This window comes from Misgurnus anguillicaudatus, chromosome 20 (genome assembly GCF_027580225.2).
Source record: "Misgurnus anguillicaudatus chromosome 20, ASM2758022v2, whole genome shotgun sequence".
Lineage (NCBI taxonomy): Eukaryota > Metazoa > Chordata > Actinopteri > Cypriniformes > Cobitidae > Misgurnus > Misgurnus anguillicaudatus.
This window is the reverse complement of record NC_073356.2, coordinates 32,548,493-32,572,645: the sequence shown is the minus strand read 5'-3', so window position 1 is coordinate 32,572,645 and position 24,153 is coordinate 32,548,493. Positions and strand designations below refer to the sequence as shown.

General features: G+C 39.6%; 1 protein-coding gene across 1 annotated transcript in view; it reads right to left on the bottom strand.

Moving 5' to 3' along the window:
* The window catches only part of atp1a3a (ATPase Na+/K+ transporting subunit alpha 3a), a 37,498-nt gene that overhangs the window by 11,016 nt on the left and 2,329 nt on the right, over positions 1-24,153 (bottom strand). The window contains exons 2-10 of the mRNA XM_073858556.1: positions 18,498-18,611; positions 18,106-18,165; positions 17,120-17,323; positions 15,822-15,935; positions 13,238-13,372; positions 11,887-12,004; positions 10,191-10,459; positions 6,876-7,069; positions 1,338-1,587 (exon numbers count right to left, since the gene is read on the bottom strand). Of these exons, the coding sequence (XP_073714657.1) occupies positions 1,338-1,587; positions 6,876-7,069; positions 10,191-10,459; positions 11,887-12,004; positions 13,238-13,372; positions 15,822-15,935; positions 17,120-17,323; positions 18,106-18,165; positions 18,498-18,611 (1,458 nt within the window). The remainder of the gene's footprint in view (positions 1-1,337; positions 1,588-6,875; positions 7,070-10,190; positions 10,460-11,886; positions 12,005-13,237; positions 13,373-15,821; positions 15,936-17,119; positions 17,324-18,105; positions 18,166-18,497; positions 18,612-24,153) is intronic.

Genomic DNA, 24,153 nt, shown 5'->3' with positions numbered 1-24,153 from the left:
TTGTGGTTATATCATTTAAAGGCAACTGAAGTGATTATAATAAAAAGGATCAATTTTAATACTGACTGACTTTGAATTAGGGGTGGGCGATATGACCAAAATTTTATTTCACGATAGGATTCATTTTGTATCATAATAACGATATGTATTACGGAATGTTTTTGATCTTTTAATAAGGTTTTTATGTCTTTAAAATATGAACACTCATAATTTCCCACAACAAAACTTATACATGCATTAAAATTATACATGTCTGAAGACAGACAGTCAGTGATGAAAGACTGATAATAAATAATTATGTATATTATATATCTTGTTAAAGGTAGAAAAGTGATTTAGGCAAGAGCGGTGTGAGACTTTCCCAAAAACACGAGTGACAGACGGGAGAATAATAAGGTAACTTCCCCTTTAAGACCAAAGTCCGGATCCAATACACTGTTACACATGTGTTTTATCTTTTAGCTGTTTACTTTCTCTTAAGACCTGAATGGTATTGTTTATGAGAATACTTGCGAAAGGGAAATTAGACGCATGTGTGTATTAAGGCAAATGAAGCGGCAAAAATGCTCACAGGCTTAATGAGCAGCGGATGCTCGACTTGCGCGCTCGTCTCACACAAAAACAGCGCGCGCATATAGCAGTTGTTTGTTTCAATGGCATGAAATCACTTGTTTTTAAATACATGTACAAATGTTAAGTTTTCGTGACGTGGGTGCGTAACCTTGATAGAGACAATAGTCCAAAATCTCTACTGGTTGACAAATTTCGACCAGTTTATTGCCCACCCCTACTTTGAATCAACATGAAGTCCCTTTAAAATCAGATATTAAATGTGTTCTGAGTTTGTCACACCACAGAAAAATGTGTTATTAACCTCTCAACCACTCTGAAAATACGACAAGTAACTAAAATATCAAAATCTTGGAAAAATATGCTCTCAAATGCTGGGGGTGTGTCCGATGTCTGCGCTGAAACCCACTCGCGGGAAAGCTGCCGGGTCTCTCTAAACTTTCAAATGCCGCTACAACCTGAATAGATTGTGTTAGGTTTTTTTTTAGATTGTGTTAGGGGTGTGCCACGCTCGGTGGCTCAAGTGCGTCATCGAGAAACCATTTTAGGCCCGCCTTAAAAAAACTAAACTTAGAAATGATAAAAACTGTTGCAATTCAGTACTACGTAGTTTTAAGTCTTTGTGATGTGTTTCAGTAATACATTTCTAACATTTATAATGTGTTTAGAAACGATTTTCAGGGAAAATGGATGCTGAAACTAAAGTATAATACTTTGTAAATTTAAGTTTCATTAAAAATAAATGAGTTAATGCGTATTTAACAAACCTGGTATTTGTTGGTGGAGTTGAAGGGAATTTCAGCCACTTTCTTGTACTTTTCTCTCATGGCTTTGACAGAGCCACATGAGAGCTCGATGCACTTGAGGAGGGCGGACTCAGATGCGTCACCAGCGACATCACGCTTCAGGATGGGCAGAGTGTCTTGACCCGCCTTAAAAACAGCTCTGTTACACAGCGCTGCCACACGGGCCAGAGACAACCACGTCCCAGAACTCTTATCAAAAGATGCACCGGACACAGACAGAGCTCAAGGTTAACTATAGTACAGTTAAAGGTGCATTGTGTAACTTTTCAGATCTTTTGACAGAAATGCAATATAATATAAAAAACTATATTATCAGTGGTGTATAAAGATCTCACATAATGAACTGTATTGTTTTTACTACCTTAGAATAAACCACTTTTATCTACATACACTGCATGTCCCCTTACATGGAAGTTGCTGTCTTGTTTCAACAGTAGCCCTAAATGGACAAACTACTCTAGAGAGCATGTTTTGTCACTACGTTGTCTCAGACGATGACATGTTTGTTCTGTGGTGGATACCGTAGCTTCTCTATGCGTTTCGAAAGAGGGGGTGAGCTGTTTACTGAGCCGTTGGTTGCAATTCACAGTTTCACAGCTAGATGTCGCTAAAAATCTACACAGTGTACCTGTTAAGCATATTTCACAGTATAAGTGGCAAAGCCATGTTAAATAGTCTACGCAGTGACGTCATTAGAACGTGTGCCTGCGTGCACTGTTTTGTTTTGAGCATGCGCAGATAAATAAAAACTTTCTGTTGTCAGTTGTTCCAGAGAAAAGAGACGATGGTGGTCTATCTGATTTTTCTCCCGTAAATAAGTCAATCACTTTGGTAACTGTGACACGCGAGACCGCAGCAGAGATGTCTAGCGCTACAGGTTATGGGCCCAGTAATTTAGGCCAAAGGTGGTTCCGACTGTTATTTGACGGTGATGAGAAAAATTACGAACTCTGGGAAACGAGATTCCTCGCGCACATGGAGTTGCGTGGCCTCAGAGAAGTTATTTCGGAAGACCCGCAGATAGACGCAGGAGACGAAGAAGCTCTCGCGGAAGATGAGGAAAAAAACGGAGAGGCATATGCGGAGCTAGTACAATGCCTAGATAATAAGAGTTTGTCGTTAATAATGAGGGACGCGAAACGTGATGGAAGAAAAGCACTGGAGATTCTTCGCGAACATTACGCCGGAAAAGACAAACCCCGCGTGGTGAGTTTGTATTGTGCACTTTCCTCACTCCATAAGGCTAGCAATGAAACAGTCACTGACTACATTATTCGAGCAGAGACTATATTTACGTCATTGAGAAGAGCAGACGAGCACATTAGTGATGGACTGCAGATAGCCATGGTAGTAAAGGGGCTACCTGATTCTTACAAGCCATTTGTCGTGCACATCACCCAGACCAATGACATTGTAACGTTCGGCGAGTTTAAAACAAAACTACGAAGTTACGAGAGTACCGAAAAATACGGGAAAAGTGACGTGAATGTTGAAGAAGACAACGTGATGAAAACTAGCGGGACGACAAGGTCACGTGGACGAGGGAGAGGAAAGAAAATGGATTTGACTGATATCGAGTGTTACACCTGCGGTAAAAAGGGACACATGGCCAGGACATGTCCCGACGAATTTCAGGCGAGAAGAGATGATCGAAAATGGGACACACCTCAACGTGGGAAGGGACGCAGTCGAGGACGAGGGCGTGACCACGTGAAGAAAGCAGATGGAGAGACAGAGGCAGAGCCTACATCTTTCTGTTTCTTCAAGATGAGTGACTGTCCTATTCAAAGTGGAAACAAGAAGGGTCTCATGGTCGACTGCGGCGCCACAACTCACATGATCAACGACGCCACAAAGTTCAAAACAGTTGACAAAAGTTTCAAGCCCGAGGATCACATGATCGAGCTCGCCGACGGAACAAAGGTGAGCGGGATGGCTAAAATGAGAGGAGACGCCGAAGTCTACTTGCTGGATAGCGAGGGAAGACAAGTAAAAACGAGGCTTAAGCAAGCACTATACATCCCATCGTTTCCACAAAACATCTTTTCAGTAAAATCAGCCACAGCTAATGGAGCTGAGATGCACTTCAAGGACGGTGATAACTGGCTCATTCACGAGAACGGTACCAAATTCAAAATGGACGTGTATGGTAGGCTGTATTACCTTAAAACTGTAGAAAAGGAAAATGTTGATGAAGTGTATGGTTGTCATGATATTCAAACGTGGCATAGGATACTTGGTCATTGTAACTTTGATGATGTAGCAAAATTAGAAAAGGTAGTTAAAGGGATGACAATAAAAGGGAAACATGACAAGTCCAATCAAAATTGTGAAATATGCACACAGGGCAAATTTACACAAAGTCGAAACAGACAGGCAGACGCTAAAGCTACAACCGTACTAGAGCTAGTACACACAGACCTATGCGGCCCTATAGAACCAGCAGATAAAGATGGATACAGATATGCAATAGCATTTACAGATGATTACAGTGGGATGATTTTTACATACTTTATCAAAGCAAAGAGTGACACAACAAAAGCTACAGAAAAATTCATAGCAGACGTAGCTCCATATGGAAAGATAAAGTGTATACGATCTGATAACGGTACAGAATTTACCGGACAGGAATTTCAGGCCCTAATTAGGAGTAACGGGATAAGGCACGAGACCAGTGCACCCTACTCACCTCATCAAAACGGAACTGCCGAAAGAGGTTGGAGAACCTTATTTGAGATGTCACGATGCATGTTATTGGAGAGTAACCTCCCAAAGCAATTATGGACATATGCTGTACAGACAGCAGCTCAAATACGTAACCGGTGTTACAGTAAGCGGCTAGAGCAGACACCTTTCTGTGTTTTTACAGGAAAAACACCTAACCTATCTAACATGAAGATATTTGGCTCTGAATGCTATGTGTATAAGCAGGATAAGAAGAAGCTGGATTCTAGATGTGAAAAGGGGATTTTTGTGGGCTATGATAAATATAGTCCAGCATATAATGTATATTATCCTGAGACAGGAAAAATCCTAAAACATAGGCTGATAAAATTAATCTCCAAAGGCAGCGCAGATAGCCAGACTCAGACAGACTGCAATATGGAGGACTACATTGAGAGTTATGGAGAAAAATCACCAAAAATAGTCAAACAAGGTCAGGAACAGCCTAAGGAGAATAAAGAATCCAGTAGTGAAGATGGTCCGACCCAGACAGATAGTATTCAGAGTGAACAGGAAGAAAGAAGGTATCCTACAAGACATAGAAAAGCTCCAGAATACCGTAATGAATACCAGTGTAAAGCTGAGTGTAATGATGAAAGTGAAAATGTAGATTATTTCTACAGAGTGGCTTATGATGTACCTAAAACATTTAGAGATGCAATGGACTCTAAGAGGTCAAAAATGTGGACTGATGCGATGAAAGAGGAGATGAACTCTTTGACAGAAAATGAGACTTTCACTCTAACTCCACTGCCAAGAGGCAAACAAGCAGTGGGAGGTCGCTGGGTATATGCAGTGAAAGAGAACCCAGATGGATCTGAGACTTGTAAAGCCAGATATGTTGCAAAAGGATATGGCCAAGTGGAAGGGATTGACTATAAAGAAACTTTTTCACCAACAGCTAACATGACCTCTGTCCGAGCATTAATGCAGGTGGCTGTACAGGAGGATCTTACCCTGCACCAAATGGATGTAAAGACTGCTTACCTCCATGCTCCGATGGACTGTGAGGTATATATGGAGCAACCAGAAGGTTTTGAGGTCAAATCAAAAACAGGAGAACACTTAGTGTGTAAACTCAATAAGTCATTATATGGTTTAAAACAGGCCGGGCGTAACTGGAACATGTTATTGCATGATCACCTTACAGAGAATGGTTTTGTACAAAATGATGCTGACCATTGTGTCTACAGCAGAGAATCTGAGAATGAGAAAGTGATTTTGTTAGTATGGGTAGATGACTTAATCATAGCAGCGAGTAACAACACTTTACTCAGTGATGTAAAAGAAATGTTGAAGAGAAGGTTTAAGATGAAAGATATGGGTCCACTTAAACACTATCTGGGTATTGATTTTATACAAAGTGAGGGAGAGATCAAAATGACTCAAAAGAGACACATAGAGAAGATGTTAAGAAAATTTGGAATGTCCGAATGCAAGCCGAGATCCACCCCATGTGAGCAAAAGTTAAACTTTGTCAGTGAGGGTGAAGTTATTGACTCAACAGGATATAGAGAGATAGTAGGGAGTTTGATATACATTATGACATGTACTCGACCTGACCTGAGTTGGGTTGTTAGTAAACTATCACAACACCTAGCAGAACCAAAGCAACAGCATTGGGTTACAGCAAAACACCTACTGAGGTACTTAAAGGGTACTATAGATCAAGAACTACACTACCGAAAATGTGAACAAAATCTACAGCTTGAGGGATACAGTGATGCTGATTGGGCAGCTGATAAAAATGATAGGAGGAGCACAACTGGATATTGTTTCAGCTTAACTGAGAATGGTCCAGTAATATCGTGGAAGAGTAGGAAACAGCCAACAGTGGCGTTGTCTACCTGTGAGGCCGAGTATATGGCACTAGCAGCCACTACTCAAGAGAGTATGTATCTTGCACAACTACTCAAGGGAATTGATAGTAGTAACCAGCATGTGCCAGTCAAAATATATGAGGACAACCAGGGGGCAATAGCTTTGTCTAAAAACCCAGTGTGCAGACAGAGAAGTAAACATGTAGATATAAAATATCACTTTGTACGATCTGCACACACAGAGGGTAAAATATCTATAGAATACTGCCCTACTGCACACATGGTAGCTGATGTCTTTACTAAGCCTGTGTCAAAGGTTAAATTTGAGAACTTCAAGGTGTATTTGTTTGGAGAATAATGTGAACTGGCAGATGTAAAAATTATTATTTTTATTTTTGTAGATTACTGCCAGTATACACAATTTTTTTTTTTTTTTTTCTATGTTGGAGTTATGTATTTGTTCTATTTTTTTGTTTGCCCCTATTGAAAGCTATAAAAATGTCTTTGAGTGGGAGTGTTAAGCATATTTCACAGTATAAGTGGCAAAGCCATGTTAAATAGTCTACGCAGTGACGTCATTAGAACGTGTGCCTGCGTGCACTGTTTTGTTTTGAGCATGCGCAGATAAATAAAACTCTCTGTTGTCAGTTGTTCCAGAGAAAAGAGACGATGGTGGTCTATCTGATTTTTCTCCCGTAAATAAGTCAATCACTTTGGTAACTGTGACACGCGAGACCGCAGCAGAGATGTCTAGCGCTACAGTACCTTTAACGTAAATAAGTTGTGGGTAATATTCCTTTTAATTCCTATATGTGAATGATGTACTTTTTATTTGCATATTTATAAAAAAAATTTAATCTGTGTTTAATGCATACTTCTGTCTATATATTTTTGTAGACGTTGTTGTTTTTATATACATACAGTGTGGTCTGTCTTATCTGTCCACTCACCGGACTGATCTTCTGTGGTGTCGGCTTCGTGAATCTGATTGTCAAACCACATGTGAGCGACGGTCATGCGGTTCTGCGTCAATGTGCCGGTCTTATCAGAGCAGATGGTTGAGGTGGAACCCAAAGTCTCCACAGCCTCCAGGTTCTTCACCAGGCAGTTCTTACGAGCCATACGCTTGGCTGTAAGGGTCAGACACACCTGAGATCCAGAAACAGAGAGATAGACGCAAACAGAGGAGCAGTAAAACCGAAGTGTGGGTGAGACAGAAGTTGGAAGGAAAAGAAGAGAGAACAAAGCAAAATCTTAGTGATACGACGCAGTTTGTTGTTGTGGCACAATGCAGCATCGTGCAGTAATAACTCACTGTTAAAGAAAAGAGGCTCTGAGGAGCAAATAAAAGCCAATGCACAAATATAGAAAGCAATAAAGTGAGGCCAGAAACATACTCTCTACACAAACACATGTATAAACGCATTGCACAAAGCATTTTATATGCGCAGTCCAGTCGGACAGTGTGGTTCTTAACTCGGTCATTGTGACCCCCAAAAATTGTTGAATGTCTTTTCTATTACTGTTATTGTGCATACTAGGTAAAAAAATATATTACATTTAAAAGAGATGAGAAAATGCCTCTTATATTGTCACTTGGTTAAAGTCAAAATAGGTATAGTTTTGTACCCGACATCCTTTCATGTCCAAAAAATTGGTACATGTCATTGCGCTGTTCAAAATATCGTCTCCCTACACATCCCCATATATAACCATGCATAAGATCTGTTGTATCATTCACATGCTTGTGTAGACTATGGCTGTGTCCGAAATAGCTCCCTATACCCATAATCAAATAATGCACTATTTGTAGTGGTGTCTGAAATTATAGTGGACATCATCGAGTGCACTTATTTAATCCCATAATGCACTGCAATAATGACCCATGTACACTCAATGGCTAGCTGCTACCCCCTTCACTTGTGGGCACACGCCTTAGTGTCCGAATTCCCGTTTTCATTCACTCATTCAAGTGGGCTATATTAGCAAACTAGGGAATGAGGTTATAGGGGTTATTTCGGACACAGCCTACGTTTCAGGCCTTTTTTGTGTGTCACAGCCAGAGGGCACAGGCAAGCCCTAATGCACAGTCAAGCACAGCGAGAGCCTCAATCTTTTCTACGTGGCAGGCACAGGCAACTAGAGAAACCACAGAGTAATACTTTTCTCAGATTTTCATATTGGCCTAGGTTTGAACAGTCAGTGTCTGTAAAAGAACACAGGAAAGAGAGAGAAAGACACAGAGAGACGGAGACAAGAGTCCCCATCGCGAAGAGTCACAGATACAGAAGGTTAGAGAGAGGGAATATAGTTGAACATTACACAACACCATCACATCATCATAGACGAGAAGCCACAACACTTCACTGGCACTACACAATAACACTGATCATCACTACTGACAAATAGAGATGTATTGGGTGTGTCTGGATGCAACATTAGCATACTACTCGTACTACAGTGCTGCATGAGCACCATATTAACCTACTGTACAAGTCGATCCGATCTCTACCATCAAAATTAAGGGCAAAAGACATATTATACATGTACTAATCATTTATAACGAATTTAAAAATGCTAGTCCTATAGAAAGTTATGCATGATCAGACAACTGACCAGACCGCACGGTTTATCCCCTACAGTCCCGGTTTTGTGGGAGTGTGTCTTAAAATTACTTTATGATTTTTTTATTACACGTCCCTGATAAATGTAGAAGCCAGCTCTTTGTGATTGGTCGCCTCGATGACAACGATCACATGCATTTCATGTTTAAAGGGTAACTAAACCCTAAGAAAGGGGCTTTATTAGTGCTGTTCATTGATTTGAGAAACTTTTTTGACATTTGGGTATAAAATGTTTCAATGCTACAATATATGATGTACAAAAGCTGCCCTCTTCAGGTTGAACCACGCCTTTGTTACGATTTCACCACACACTTGGTGCGAGCTTAGTTCGTCCCCTCTATCTCCGTTGGGGTCTGCCCACTTTTCTTGCATTTTTCAAATATTGCCAGTGGGTGGAGTCCGAATCTGACCAGGGGTATAGTCACGCTTTAAAAATTCAATATAATTTTTTTTTTTATGACAAATACACCATCTAATTCACTAAAAGGAAAAAAGGAAACACTGCGCACACTTCACTTGATGGCTCCGTCTACAGCTCCACCTTCAACTGCAAGCAGCAAACCTCGCCGATCGCTCTATACATGAATGTGTTTTTAATGTCGCGCTGAATAAAGGCTGCTCGATTGGTTAAAAAATGAAAAAATAACAGCTTTTAATTTGGAGATCAAAATTGGATGACAATTGCTTAATGCAAGTCATCTCCTTTGGGTCACCTGTTGCAGTTTGAAACATTTATTGTTGCATACGTACGTACCGTAGACTGTACAAAATATGGACGTAGTGTCTGTGACGTCACCCATAGGTTTGTAAAGAGCTTTTTTAAAGCCAATAGATGGCGAAGCCTGCGGATACCCGAAAATGGGTAAAGACTTGGGTGAAGCCGAGGTGGCTGGTTGTTGAAACCACGCCCACCTAGCTCAACGGTAGTGACAGCAGTGGCAGTTCACCCGTCATTCAAAAGGCCACACCCTTAATTATCAAGGGTGTCATGATTTCGATTTTAAATCAAAATTGGTCGATATTAAGTCACAACCTCAAACTTTGAATAAACAAATTGAATTGTCGATGCTGCACGTGTGCACAGCAGAACGGTGTCTGTGCCAGGACCGGTTGTTTCTCTGAAATGAGATCTTTTTAAGTTTCACAACAACTTATTTCAGTTGCTTAAAAGTTGAAAACAGCATTTAAATATGACTTATTGGGGTAAAGAAGTCTCACAATCTTGTCTGATGGTAATAAAAGCGCTTTTTAAGGTGCAATGTAACGACAGTAATGTTCATCTGACAGGAAGTTTTGTTTTATTAGGTATGTGCGTGTACCATATTTTTCCACTGGCAGCACGACTAACGTGGCAGGGCATCTCTGGGTTCAAGGTCAGATATTATATTTCATAAAAGTCTAGTCTAAAAATGGCATAGCATTTTTTGATTTTACAAATGTATATCGCATTTTTCTTCAACCCTAGTAAGCAGCATGTTAATATTTCATTCAAAACACACCCGCAGAGAATAAATGGATACCCACAAACTCACAAAACACAATGGATAATAACAAACATCAAGTACATAAACATCAGTAAACACTACATAAAATAAATACAACACATTTAAACACAGTAAAAGGGCAGATAAACCCAGCATGCTCACAGTAACAGTGGCCAGCAGTCCTTCGGGCACGTTGGCGACGATGATTCCGATGAGGAAGATGACGGCCTCCAGCCAGCTGTAGCCCAGGATGATTGACAGGATGAAAAAGGACACGCCCAGAAAGACGGCCACGCCCGTGATGATCTGGATGAAGTGCTCGATCTCTTTGGCGATGGGGGTCTTTCCGCTCTCAAGGCCAGAGGTCAGAGTAGCGATGCGGCCCATGACGGTGCGATCACCAGTACAGACGACAATACCACGAGCAGTACCTGCAAAAGAAGAGAGGTTAGTATGGTGATATTTACTGTAGTTTTTATATTTAAATGTTTACATATTACATATATACAGATTTGGTTTTAGTGTTTATACATATATATATATATATATATATATATATATATAAGGCTTGACCAAATAGGTTTAACCTGTAATAAATCATTATAAAGTATTTTATCTTATATAAGCTACTTCGCTTTAATTTTTGGATGTTTTTAAAACTTTACATAATAAGAAAATATAATAATTTGCTTTCTTGGTACCAATATGGATTTTACTACCCAGTCTCGTGTAAAAGTGTAAAACTCGTGCAATACATACGCCAAATTCCACTTTGTCGTGCATATGATACGCAAGTCCTTCCCATTCACTTAAACGGTGCATCTTTTTTTGTCGTTTTATTTATTGGTTTCTCAATTTTTTTCTGTTTTTTAAACCATTTTCGCTTGGGTTTAGGGTTAGATTTTAGATTTGCTTAATGAGGTTATTTAATATACAGGTTTCTCCATGTTTTTGTCCATATTTAAGCCATGGTCGCTTGGAGTTGGGGCTAGAGTTGGGGTTTGGGTTAGGATGTCATTTTTAGCTAAACCCAAGTGAAAATGGTAAAAAATAGCAAAAAAATTGAGAAACCAATAAATAAAACGACAAAAAAAGATGCACCGTTTAAGTGAATGGGAAGGACTTGCGTATCATATGCACACCAAAGTGGAATTTGGCGTATGTATTGCACGAGTTTTACACTTCGTGCTACTTATACGCATCTTCAGGAGACTGGGCTTGGATTTTAACAGAGGGCATTGTCCATTTGGGGTAAGTTTGATATATTCCCTAACTCTACCACAAGGGGGCAAAAGAGACTTATGTCTCATGTAGACATCATGTAATATCATGTAACAGCTTGTTCACCCCACTGACAGCGTATTGAGCTTTGGACATGCAACATAAATACAGCAACGATGTAATTGACACGCTGTGGCTGTTGCATTCAAATTGAGACTTGCTTTCATTACCGCAATAAATCAGGTGGATTTGGGAAGGTCAGACACTGACATGTGGATTTATCTTTAAATGCACAAGCAACAAAACTTTAAGTAAAGGAAATCTGTAGTTTTTGCTACTGCAATAGTAAAGACTAACAGAGAAAGAGAAATATGTGGCAAAAATCGAGTGAATAGGGGGATGTGAGCAATCGTGTGGGCAGAGCAAAAGTGAGAGTTTGTTGTCATGACAACGTCTTTCCTTTCTGGCAGCTCTCAGCAAGAAGAAAGAGAGGTGGGGAAATGGGTGAAATGAAAAATCGAAAATCGATCGGAGAGGATGGGTTAATAAAAAGCGGAAAACATCAAAAAAAGAGAGATAATGGAGTGCAAGAGGCAGACAAAATGGACCAGTGATGCAGCTGCTATGGCAACCGTACCCTCAACGCAGTTGGTGGAGAAGAAGGCGATGTTACGGGTTTCCAGAGGGTTATCATGGGTGCAGTCGGGTGACCTGGTCTGGGGCTCAGATTCACCAGTCAGGGATGAGTTGTCAACCTAAAAAAATTATAATAAACATCAAGCTTAATCAATCTGTGTACTAATTTATCTAGTATATATAGGACAAACAGATCCAGTGGCGGCCGGTAACTTCTTTTTTCGAGGGCACTCGATACGAAGTTCGTCACAACATGTATGTAGCCCATCATGTGTGTGGTTTGTAATTTCAAAATATGTGTTATACACGGAAAGAGATTTTGTGTGCATCACGTGTCTTGTCAAAATAAGTGGCCCCGTGAGCGTTCCTGTACGGCATGTCCTGTTTGAGGTCGGCGGGCCGAGTGGTGCTGGGTTCCGGGCCCACTTCCTTGGCGGAGACCGTCTGTCCCGCCTTCTTGTTTTCGGGGGTCCGGACATTGGGCACTGTCGGCCTTCTGGCCGTTGGACTGTTTATTGTTTTATGTCATGTTGTGTTGGGATGCCGTGTGGCATCCCGTAAGGGAAGGGTAGTGTCAGGTTCCCAAATGTTATTAAATGTATTTAGTCTTGTTTGGTGCCAGGATCCTGACACCCCTGTATATGTGTTCTGTGTTTGTGTGGAGAGTCACGTGACCTATGTGTTATGTGTGGCACGTGCTCTCCTGTCTTTAGTCTTAAACTTACCCTCCTGTTTCCTAATTATGTATGATTAGTTTCCTCACCTGTTTGTTATTGTCCCCTAATTAGTTTCCCTATTTTAATGCCATTGTGTCTCTTGTCTTTGTGGTATCATTGTATGTGTTTGTGTGACACCGTCAGGAGTCTTGTCTTGTTTTTGCTGTGTCTTTTATTTAATTTAATTCTTGTCTTGTTTACCCCCTCGAGGGAGTTTTTGTTTATTAATAAAAGTCTTTTTGAGTTGAGAGCTGTCTGCACTTGGGTTCATCCACCACCATTCCTGACAATAAGTGCCCGCCGCAGACGCGTCCAAAGGGTTTATGATAAAAGAGACGCTCACCTTTGCCAGATACTCGCATAATCTCATGCGTAATCAAAGTTTACTGTTAAGGGAGTGTCTTGCGTGTATTTTGTGAACGTGAGCGTCTCTTTTATCATAAGCGGCCTCGACGCGTGTGCAGCAGGCACTTATTTTGACAAAACACATGATGCACATGGTTCAAATGACGCAACAAACACATATTGAAAACACAAGCTACACATATGACACTCCGAACACATATTTTGAATTTGCGCCCCTCGGATGAGCAGTCACGAGCCGCCACTGAACAGATCCCATGAGTGTCCAGGTACCTTGCAGCCGTGGGCAGAGATGATCCTGAGGTCAGCAGGGATCCGGTCTCCTCCCTTCACCTCCACCAGATCTCCACCCACCACCTCCTCAGCATTAATCTGCAGTTTCTCTCCTTCACGGATCACTAAAGCTTGCTGTGGACACACACATACACACCAGTTTCAACCATTTATTAGGACTTGAGAAAACAACAGAGAGATTATAATACTCAAGAGGATTCAGCCACTCAACAGTGAGAGATTATATAATTAGGATTACGAGAAGAGAAGCAAACAGATGATTTAAGTGGATCTGTAATGTTGTTTGTCCAGGTTTATATATTGATTATTGTTGCATAAGGCTGTTATTTTCTAGACAAGAGCATCGTAAAAAGCATTTTAAGTGATATTCATAGATTTATGATCATCTATTTCAGGGTTTCCCTAGTCTCAGACGTCACGCCCACGGACCGTTTGCTGAACGTTTGATGCATATGGCACACATTTCTGGATTGGTTAAATTATACAGGATTTCGGGGAGATTTGTGTGTTGCTTTCTTTTTACTGGTCGGCCTGGAAATAACACAAAGCTAAAAGAGTATGCAAGGTTCACGGTGTAAAGCCTTTAAAAGACTTTTGCTTGATGCAATTAGAGGAGATATTTTTGGCACTTTTCCATTTCCATTGCATTGCATAGAAAGTCGGCACACCTCTGATCTACTGGCCGTCCTTCAACGTGATGCCCAGCTGATGCCTGACCAACGACCACCGGCTGAACCCGCTTAACCTCCGCTTAATCTCATTATCCGTTTACATGTGTATATATATATATATATATATATATATATCCCAATGGTTTTTCCCTCCTAGGACTTTTTTTATTTCATTAGGACTTTCAGGACTTTATTTTTATTTTAGCCGGGGGTTTTTTTCTCCTAGGGGTTTTTTCAACCCGGGAAGGCAGCCTTCTTGGGCTTAACTTAGCACCCTCTTCTATACGTTACATTAGTAAAACGCTCGCTTATAATGTTGATTCATAGCCGAAGCAAATTTAGCTGCTTATGCTATCGTGTATCATGTTGTGCTATCTGTGGGGGCCATGTGTGCTTTTCACTTATTAATGTAAAGCTGCTTTGAAACAATTACCAATTGTGAAAAGCACTATATAAATAAAATTGAATTGAATAGTACCCCACGGTCTGGTTTGGGTCAGGTCGGGTCAGCTCACCTCACTTTGGCTTGGTTAGTTTTTCCATCGAGTTTAGTAACACTTTGGAGTGGAAGGGATTATAGGCGTGTCCTTATATTTGTCATTATACAGCCTACTACTGTATCATACAAGTGAGAGCGTTGTTGGAATGCTAAACATCCCCATACATTCATTTATTTCTCAGTGGGCCACAAAATCAAAATTGACCACCACAAAGATATTTGCACATCGTGTTTATCACTACCTCTGTATCACATGACATTTCTGTACAAACACCGGTGGCGTCAGTCGACGCGCTCCGCTGAGCCTCATTTAAGTTGCATATACACATATAATGCACACGTGCATTGCGAATTTGCAAGTCTGGAAAAAACTGTTATGGTGTTCCTGATTCTCAACCTGTAGATGTTTTTCATCACTAAAAGGGAGTTTGGGAACTTACAGCAGAGCACAGATGACAACAGTTTTACTTGAGACAGCACAAGCTAGCACAAAGGTAAAGCTAATCTTTTACATTATAGCAATGATGCTGGTAGTGACGATTTTCTCAGACCAATCAGTGATCTGCAGTGTTTTGCGTCACGTTTGGTATCAGCTCGGATCGCACCAAATGAAAAAGCTCCCAAAAGTAAGCTGACCCGACCCAAACTAAACCGCGGGGTACTATGCAATGGAAAAGCGTCATTTACGTGTTTGCCATTGTTGTTATGAACTTTATAGATGTTCATGAGTAAATGATTTCACTGGTTGCACGTCAGTCTATTATTGTGGAGACATTTTCTCGCCCCTAAACATGACGTGGCACAAACCATAACATGATTGGTTTCTTTACGTGTCAGTAATATGACCTCAGGTAGGACTTTGGTCATTCAAAGCAGCCATGGTTCCCAGACCTTCAGTAAACTGGTGCTTCGTGAGGGAATTGCAGGGTGTTTGTGAGTTAATGAAAAACAAATATACAAAAGATATATTTTTTGGTTTAATCTGCATGTCATGTGACCATTTTACAACCCTACAATATCAGAAAACTTGTGCAAAATGGATAGATACGTACCAATAAATTTACCAGATGAAGGTCCAGTAACAGGTAATAATAATAAAATACTATTAATAAAAACTTAAAAACAAATGCAAAACATGCAAATGTGCTATTAAATTATTAAAATATTAACTTAAAATCTTAGGGGCTACTTTAATGAAATGATTTAGGTCGAGGGGTTTCGGCTGACAAAAAAGCATGAAACCTCAGATATAATTCATAACGATACATTGGGACAAGATAGTCTCTCCAGACTCTGCTGTGCAAATGTTTATGAGGTTAAACATAAAATAAATAGGAACAACCAAAACTAGGCACTGGGATTGTGTTGGATTAAATCAGATGAGGTTATGTACCTGGGGAACCATGTTCTTGAAAGACTCCATGATCTTAGAGCTCTTGGCATCCTGAAAGTAGGAGAAGCAGCCGGTGATGATGACCACAGCAGACAGCACGATACCCAGATACAACTGCAGAATAAGGAGAAAAAGAAAACACCAGTTTATTATCCAGATGGGACAACAAAATGTGAGTGGTGTTCGCCCAAATTCTGGGCTGTTTTGGAAGGTGGCTGTGTTTTAGATCAAAACCCACTCAAAAAAGTTTACATACAGTGCAGACTCTCAACTAAATAACCAACCAACTGGCAAACCAACTATCAGGGTATAATACAAATAATACATAATAAAATGATTAATAAATAATTGTTAAATTTAACATGAAGGCATAAGATGCAAACAATTATAAATAAACAGCTATTGAATAGGATTATACTGCAGTCATAAGTCGCACAGGTAAATTTGTAGCAATACATTTTATGGGGTAAATTATAGATTTTTTATGCAAAAGATCATTAGGATATTAAAGAGAACTCAACAAAAACTTTTGTATCAAAATGTACGCAAAAATTCAAGAAAACCTAAAACCACACTATAATCAAATACTAGGCTATAATTATAATGTGTATGATAATGTTGATATATAAAATTTACATGATTATATTTTATATTACAATATTTTCTGTATTATATATTATTATACATGATCTATATCATTATTATTATTATTATATACATTATATTATACATTATTATAGCCTACTTATTTTTTTACACATATAAAGAAGATGCACGTAATGACAAATCTTCACGCTTTCCTTCCTCACTTTTTAAATCTCTATATAAAAGTTTCTGCTTAATGGCTAATGTAAATGTCATGTGAATGTAATGAGAACTCCAAATGTCAATCACTTGATCATGACATGTCCATGAAGATATGTTGGAAATTTCCTACTGTAAATATATCAAAAATGTATTTATCATTAGTAATATGTGTTGCTAAGAACTTAATTTGGACAATTTTAAAAGGCACCTTTCTAAATATTTCGATATTTTTTCACCCTCAGATTCCATATTTACAAATATCAGCTAAATATTGTTGTATCCAGAAAAACATCATTGGAAAACTTATTTTTCAGCTTTCAGATGATGAATAAATCTTAATTTAAAAAAACATCTCCATAAGCATTATACCCAGCCTCTTTTAATTTCCAGTCTCAGGATATTAAGATTTGTCTATTCAACCTCCCAAACCCAGTTTATTTATTTAATCCAATGTGTTAATGGTTTGTGTGTTTGCACATGTGAGCTCTCACATTGTCTCCGGCAGGCTCGTCCTCCGTAGCGGCCTGGATGGCGTAGGCTAGGAAGCAGAGGATAGCTCCGATCCACAGTAGGATGGAGAAACCTCCGAAGAGCTGTCGGCAGAATTTGACCCATTCTGGGGTGGTGGGGGGTGGAGTGAGAGCGTTGGGACCATCACGAGCGAGATACTCCGCTGCCCTGGCATTAGTCAGACCCTAAAAGAGGAACATGAGTCAAAGAGAGATGAGACAGAGGGGAATGGATCAGGGTGAATGTCAAACATCACTGCATGGTCACTAGGGGGCGATGTTGGTTATATGGTTTAAAGGCAGGGTGCATGATTTTTGAAAAACACTTTGGAAAAGGGAGTTGAGTACCAAAACACACTTGTAGCCAATCAGCATTAAGAAGCGTGTCATACTGTGTATGTGTGGGGCGGGTCTATCAAAAGAAGATCCAGATTCTATTGGGGTAGGGGTGTGTTTGTTTAGGTGATTTCAAATGTCAACATTGGGTTTCAGAGATCATGCACCCCGCCTTTAAAGCAGTGGTTCTCAAACTTGTGTAGGGTGCATCCCTTCAAAATCAATGACATGAAACAGTCTCAAACTTATGGTTTAATTACACTGAAGTTATAATAAATTAATTTGTAAAATGTATTAAAACTGGGGCACCCCTGGCACCATCTTGCACCCCTCAAGGGGGTCCCGCCCCCTAAGTTTGGGAACCACTGGTTTAAAGTAGTGCTACTGAAGTCCAGACCCAGTTCACTTTCCTGCCCCTTTAGTTTAAACTTCAAACACGTTAGTCGTACACCTGCCTATTAATTGTCAAGTAATCCTTATTAGATCCAATGCATCTGAAGGTTTGACAATGAAATTAACATGATGACAACCACTTGCTAAATGACAGAATATCAAAAGCCCTCTCTCTATAATCTAATAATTTAAAGTCCGATTAAAAGATCTGATCTGTCTTTGAACTTTGAGAAACGCACCTGCACAATGTCAGTGTTGTATTTTCGGCACACTTCCTCGATCGACATCTTATGTTCTGTCTGAAAAACAATAACAGCATAGACTGTAAATAATAAATTGCACAAATAACAATAAAGCAGTGCCATCACAAGTATCCACTCATGTGAAGTGCATTATATAACTTTTGCTTATTTAGAGTACATTATGTAATTTTATTGTATTGTCCATTGCTTAAAAAATAGTCAGTTTCTGTGACAAACATTAAACAAAAAAAAAACTCTTACTGTAAGAGTTGCATGAAGATCATACTTCATGAGGTGTCATGTGACACCTCTCCTTTACTACACTCTTTCATGGGAAATGCTCACACACACACCCTGATGTTTAAATAGTGTATGTGTGCTTTTCTTACCAGCGGTACTTCCTTCTTGAGGTCATCCAGGTCTTTCCCCCCCTTCTTTTTTGGGGACTCCTTGTCATTGCTGTCCTGCGTGGTCGCCACGCGGTAACTGTCCGACCGTCCATACTGCAGAGAGAATCGAAACCGTAAGCATGATCAAAAACAAATACTCAAGTAAATAAATCACAGACTGTAAAGGAAATGCATGCTGGTTTTGGACAGCGTTACAGAATCTACGACATGAGATGTTGGCACGGTGATAAAAACGAACACGTAGGAAGGCTCATCTGTATGCATCACGTCGCAACACCTTCTGCTGCACCGCAAGAGACGCAGTCCAGGAACTGCCTCCTGTGATTTAGGGGTGAGGGTAAATGCCAGCCAGATAATACTTTATCTACAACCCGAACAGCAACGTTTAACCAGGAAACTCGTGCGGGACAGGGGGGTGGTGTGCATGAGATCCTAAGGGTGGTTTACTGGATTTACTTCCACACTAGGGCTTTCATTGATGTGGCATCCCCGGATGTGCTATGTGTGACCTATTTTAGCTTGCACACGTGACCAGAAGGCATTACGGCAAAATCCCCATCACGACACACCAGTACACGAGCACTTTATAGGCTGTGTAAAGTCTGATATTAAATGTGTTCTCAGTTTTTCATACCACAGAAAATCATATTAACCACATAGAATAAAATTCAAATGATGAAAAAAACACCAAGCATGTTTCCTGGGTTTGACCCATGATCTTCTGCGTCCTGCAAATTGCAAGAGCACTGCATAGCTTCTCAATAACATATGGTTAAACTCTTATCTTAAATTGTTTAATGTACAGTAAAACAGCTAAGAAATAGCAAAAAGGCAAAGTTGGTCACTTCATTGTGCCAGCAGGCCGAAACAGTTTGACCATCTGTCAAGGGTTCCCTCTTTATATCCTCTAGGTGAGATGGCAATGTAGGATTAAGACTGTTTACTACAGTTTGGATTAACCTACTGAACAAACGTAATCCTGCTCTCTCTATTTCTTTTATTCAGACATTCAATAGCTCCTACATTATTGTTTGCATACAGTAAATCTATTTTCTTACCTCATTTACCTTCTATTCCATATCTACATTTACATTTAGTCATTTAGCAGACACTTTTATCCAATGTGACTTACAAGTGAGGTAAACAATAGAACAACACAAGAACATTTTTTTTTTGTTTTTTGTAAAGTTAAAGAAGGAGAATAGAAAAGATATTAAGTGAGGTGTTGACAGAAAAAGCTTTTTAAAGATAGCTACAGAGTCAGCAGATCGTGTCGGGACCGGCAGATCATTCCACAGATGTGGAACAGATCCAGAGATGGTGCGAGATACTGATTTTCTCCTTTTTTGAGATTGCACCACAAGCCATCATTCTGTGGCAGAGTGCAGGGATCTAGAGGATACCTAGGTCTGTATAAGAGAGTGAAGGTAAGGGTGTGCTGACCCAGTGGTGGTTTTGAAGGCCAGGAGCAGAGCTTTGAATTTGATGCGAGCTGCTATAGAAAGCCAGTGTAACTTGACAAAGAGAGGAGTGACGTGCGCCTGCTTTGGTTCATTGAAGACCACTCTTGCTGCTGCGTTCTGAATCATCTGTAGGTGTTTGGTTGTGGAGGCTGGGAGACCAGCCAGTAACGCATTGCAATAGTCCAGTCTGGGCAGCGCTCCGACATATGGTGCAAACGCACTTCCGGCGACCTGAGTTCGAATCCCGGCTCGAGGTCCTTTGCCGATCCCATACCCCTCTCTCCACCCTCTACTTTCCTGTCGTCTCTCAAATCTACTGTCTATCAATAAAGGCAAAAATGGCCAAAAAAATTATTTAAAAAAAAAGAGTATGTGATGCAAACAGCGGCCTTACAAACAGTACACTGTAGCTACTAGCTGTGGCCCAATTCAAGGGCTGCGAACCGATTCTAAAACCGAGCTGTTACACTCTATACTTTCAGAAGAAAGATAGAAAATCTGGCACTGGGGTGGGACCCTTTCAAAAGCACTCCTTTGTTCCCAAAGGTTGCATTTGGTACCTCAAAGATAGGGGTGGGTGATATACAGGCAGGTAGGCTCAACCAGTAGAAATGTATAGATTGGTAGAGATTTTGGACTATCGTCTCTATCAAGGTTTTTTGGCCTTAAATACACATATGCGTCAATATTTGCAAGTATTATCATAAACATGGTCATTTAGGTCTTAAGAGAAAGTAAACAGCTGAAAAAAGAATACGCATGTGTAACGGTACATTCACACGGGGCGAAAGCGTTAATGCTTGACGGAAGTCTTGTCGGAAGCGTGGCCAACCGCCAATCAAAGTGGTTTTCAAAAACGCCACCAACTGCCGTTTTTTTACGCTGTTTTCACGCGAAGCGCCCAGAGTTGAAAATTTTTGTAACTTTGGGTGAAACCCCCAGCTCGTCCATTTAATTTCTTATGCGGCCGGCCAATCAAAGTGGAGGATGGGTGGGACATACAATATATCACAACAACCATTATGGTGCATCGTTCAATAACTGATAAACAAAGTAGAAGTATTATAGCAACCTAAAACGCTGGCATTGACCCACAGTTGCCGTCCTGCGTTCGCCTGGCATTTTGTCAGTCGCATTTAAATGCTTTGGTGTACACGCTCCCTAACAGTATATTGGATCTGGACTTCGGTCTTAAAAGGGAAGTTACCTAATATTGTTCCAACAGCAGCAAGATATCTTGATTAAATCACTTTTGTACCTTATATTGCTTGTAATTAATTAATTTCTTATCTATATTTCATTATTGACTGTTTATTTATCTTCGGTGAGCTTGAGTTGTGTTTGTTTTTTTCTTCTTTTTTGGCTTGTATAACTTTTTTGTGATATGAAAGAAAAAATTATATGTTGTAATATATATTGTTATCGTGATAAAAGTACTCATACCATGATATAAGATTTTGGCCATATCGCCAACCCCTACTGAAAGGTATATTTGTACCTCAAAAGTACAATGGTTCATAACCATTTATAACCATCAAGATTCACAGAGATGCCTGGATGAGAGTTTAGACGCTGTTAGTCATGTCATAGTTAAAAGAGTAGTTGACTGGTCAGTATAAACTCTTGCTATGTATCAAGAGCATGAAAAAAATGCCCTTTTGTAACAACACATAAAGGTGTGTAAATAATGACAGAATATATAATATATAATATAAATTTGAGAGTGTGCCACTGAATTTTACATCCAGTTGCACATGTGCGCCTAGTAAATTTGACCTATTTTTGTGATGTGACACTGAATTTGAAACAGCACATTGTACTTTCTGCATCTATCGTCAAAGTATTTATTAGTAATACAGTGAAAATTTGTAGAAATGTGATTATTTGGTTAGCATGTTGATTTACGGTGTGTGCCCCTAAATTTTTTTGGTTGCGCCCCTGTGGGGGCCACTGTGCTCCTGGTAAAAAAAGTCTGGAGCCTTGTCCAATCCTTTAAGAGAAAGTGCATATGGAAAAAGCAAAGATATGCATAAAATGCCAGCTGTGATGATCGCCTGTGACATTGAAAGGATTATTTCTATCACTGTCCAAGGCTTAATCTAATGGCAGATAATGGAGACAAACTATGTAATGTATATGCAGTGAATTAACAAAATACATTAGAAAGATCCTGAAAAAAAACTTGCTTCTTACTGCACAGTAAAAAAATACACAACTTTTATCATTGGAAGACTTAAGTGAAATGAATGAAAATTAATCATAAGGAACACATGATTTTATTAGGCTAAATGGAAAATGAAATGCTATCATGTACCAGTAGGACTAGGAGTGCTGAAATTATATAATAAGAGAAGGGTGGGTGTATGATTTATGCTATACATTATACGTGGGCATTTGTGAGTGAGGAAAATAAATGAAGCATAATGTGCAGGTATTTATATCATCTAGATCATGTATAGATGTATGGTAGAGCAATGCATTAGCAGCGGAAAAATGTCATGGGTTCGACCTCACATGCTTGGGGAGAACACACATGCTTAAAAAATGTATACCTTGTAATGCACTGCAAGTCGCTTTGGATAAAAGAGGTCTGGTCACTGTGATAAGCTAAACATATACAGTGGTAAACCAACCTTGAAAGGGCACAAACTGATTAAAACCCACTACTGACATTTGAAAGGCCAATCAAAACAGCTTTGTGGCTGACCTTGAAGGTCCCACAGGATGTGACATCATCCTTGAAACTAGCATATTGACTGGTACCCTGTGTCTACTAGCTTTGCCGTCATCTGACCTCGGGCTTTGACACAAAATAATTCTTGACTGCATGCTTTAGTGGAAAGTTACACACCGACAAATGCAAAAAATCACTTGGTGAGAATGAGGTATTGAACGGCGTCCATTACACAACCATCTATTATAAGACTTCATCATCAGCCTCATTTAACACACACAAATACACGCAGCAGGCTCCTTTATGTGCTGTTGTATGTCAACATGTAAATCTGTTTGAGGTGAATCGATACATCAAAGCCATATTGTTTGTAACTTTGCCTAAAACGTAAAATGATTTGCTGTCAAAATAAAATGTGGCAGACATCACAGTGAAGATTTGGAAATACCAGTGCTGAAGGCAGTAACAATATCCCAGGAGATTTTCTCAAGCTGGATTTAATGGCCTGTCACACCAGAAAAACTCCAAGACACCTCTGCTATTTTAAACACTTGTAGTGCCCTTGAAACCTTCAAACAGACTCAAGTCCCAAAAGGATCACAGTCACCCTCCAAAAAAAAAAAAAAAACATTCACGTCAAGCTAATTGCTGACACCTCGCGCACCTGAGCCTTCAACAAGAGGTTCACAGCTTGTCACAAGGTGACACCAGGTTATGGCATCCTATTATTTCATCGATGACCTACCCTTTTCTGCTCAGTTTACCTTTGCATGACTATTACATTCAACAAATGGTTTTCAATCTAATTTTGGGTAAAATGTATTCATTTTTTAGAGTCATCTAGGGCTGTCACAATCATGAAATTTGGCTGACGGTTAATTGCCTAATAAATTGTGGCGATAATGGCGATTAATTGCCTTTTTTATGGCTTTGACGATTATGACAATTAGTTGTCTATTTTATTGCTTTGACATTTAATTCTTATACATTTTTTTCTTTGTTTATGAAATAATTTTCACATATTGTTGTGATTAATACACATAACACATATTTAAAAATAATGTGATACTGTCTTGTTTATACAGGCGCTGCAGCTCCCCCTTGTGTTTTTAGAGAGATGTGCAATCATTGCGGTGATCTGAAATCATCACGATGAGGTCAAACAATCGCGATGAGGTCAAACAATTGCAATGAGACGATTATTTAATAATTGTGACAGCCCTAGTGTCTTCAAATAAAGAGTCAGTTCCAATTTTCTTTTATTAATATATAAACATACAATATATCAAATGAAAGAACAGACCCTCTGCTTTCAAACAAACAAAAAGTTTCATCCTATCTTCATTTGTTCTCTTTTATCACTTCTCAAATATTGCATTTTTGTAAAGAACTTTTGGTAGAAATCAGGTTCAGAACGATGATCAAAACATACAAGGAGTTTGGGAGTTTTTAATGTTTTTGAATCAATAGATGCTATGTTGGGTAAGAGCGCCACCTA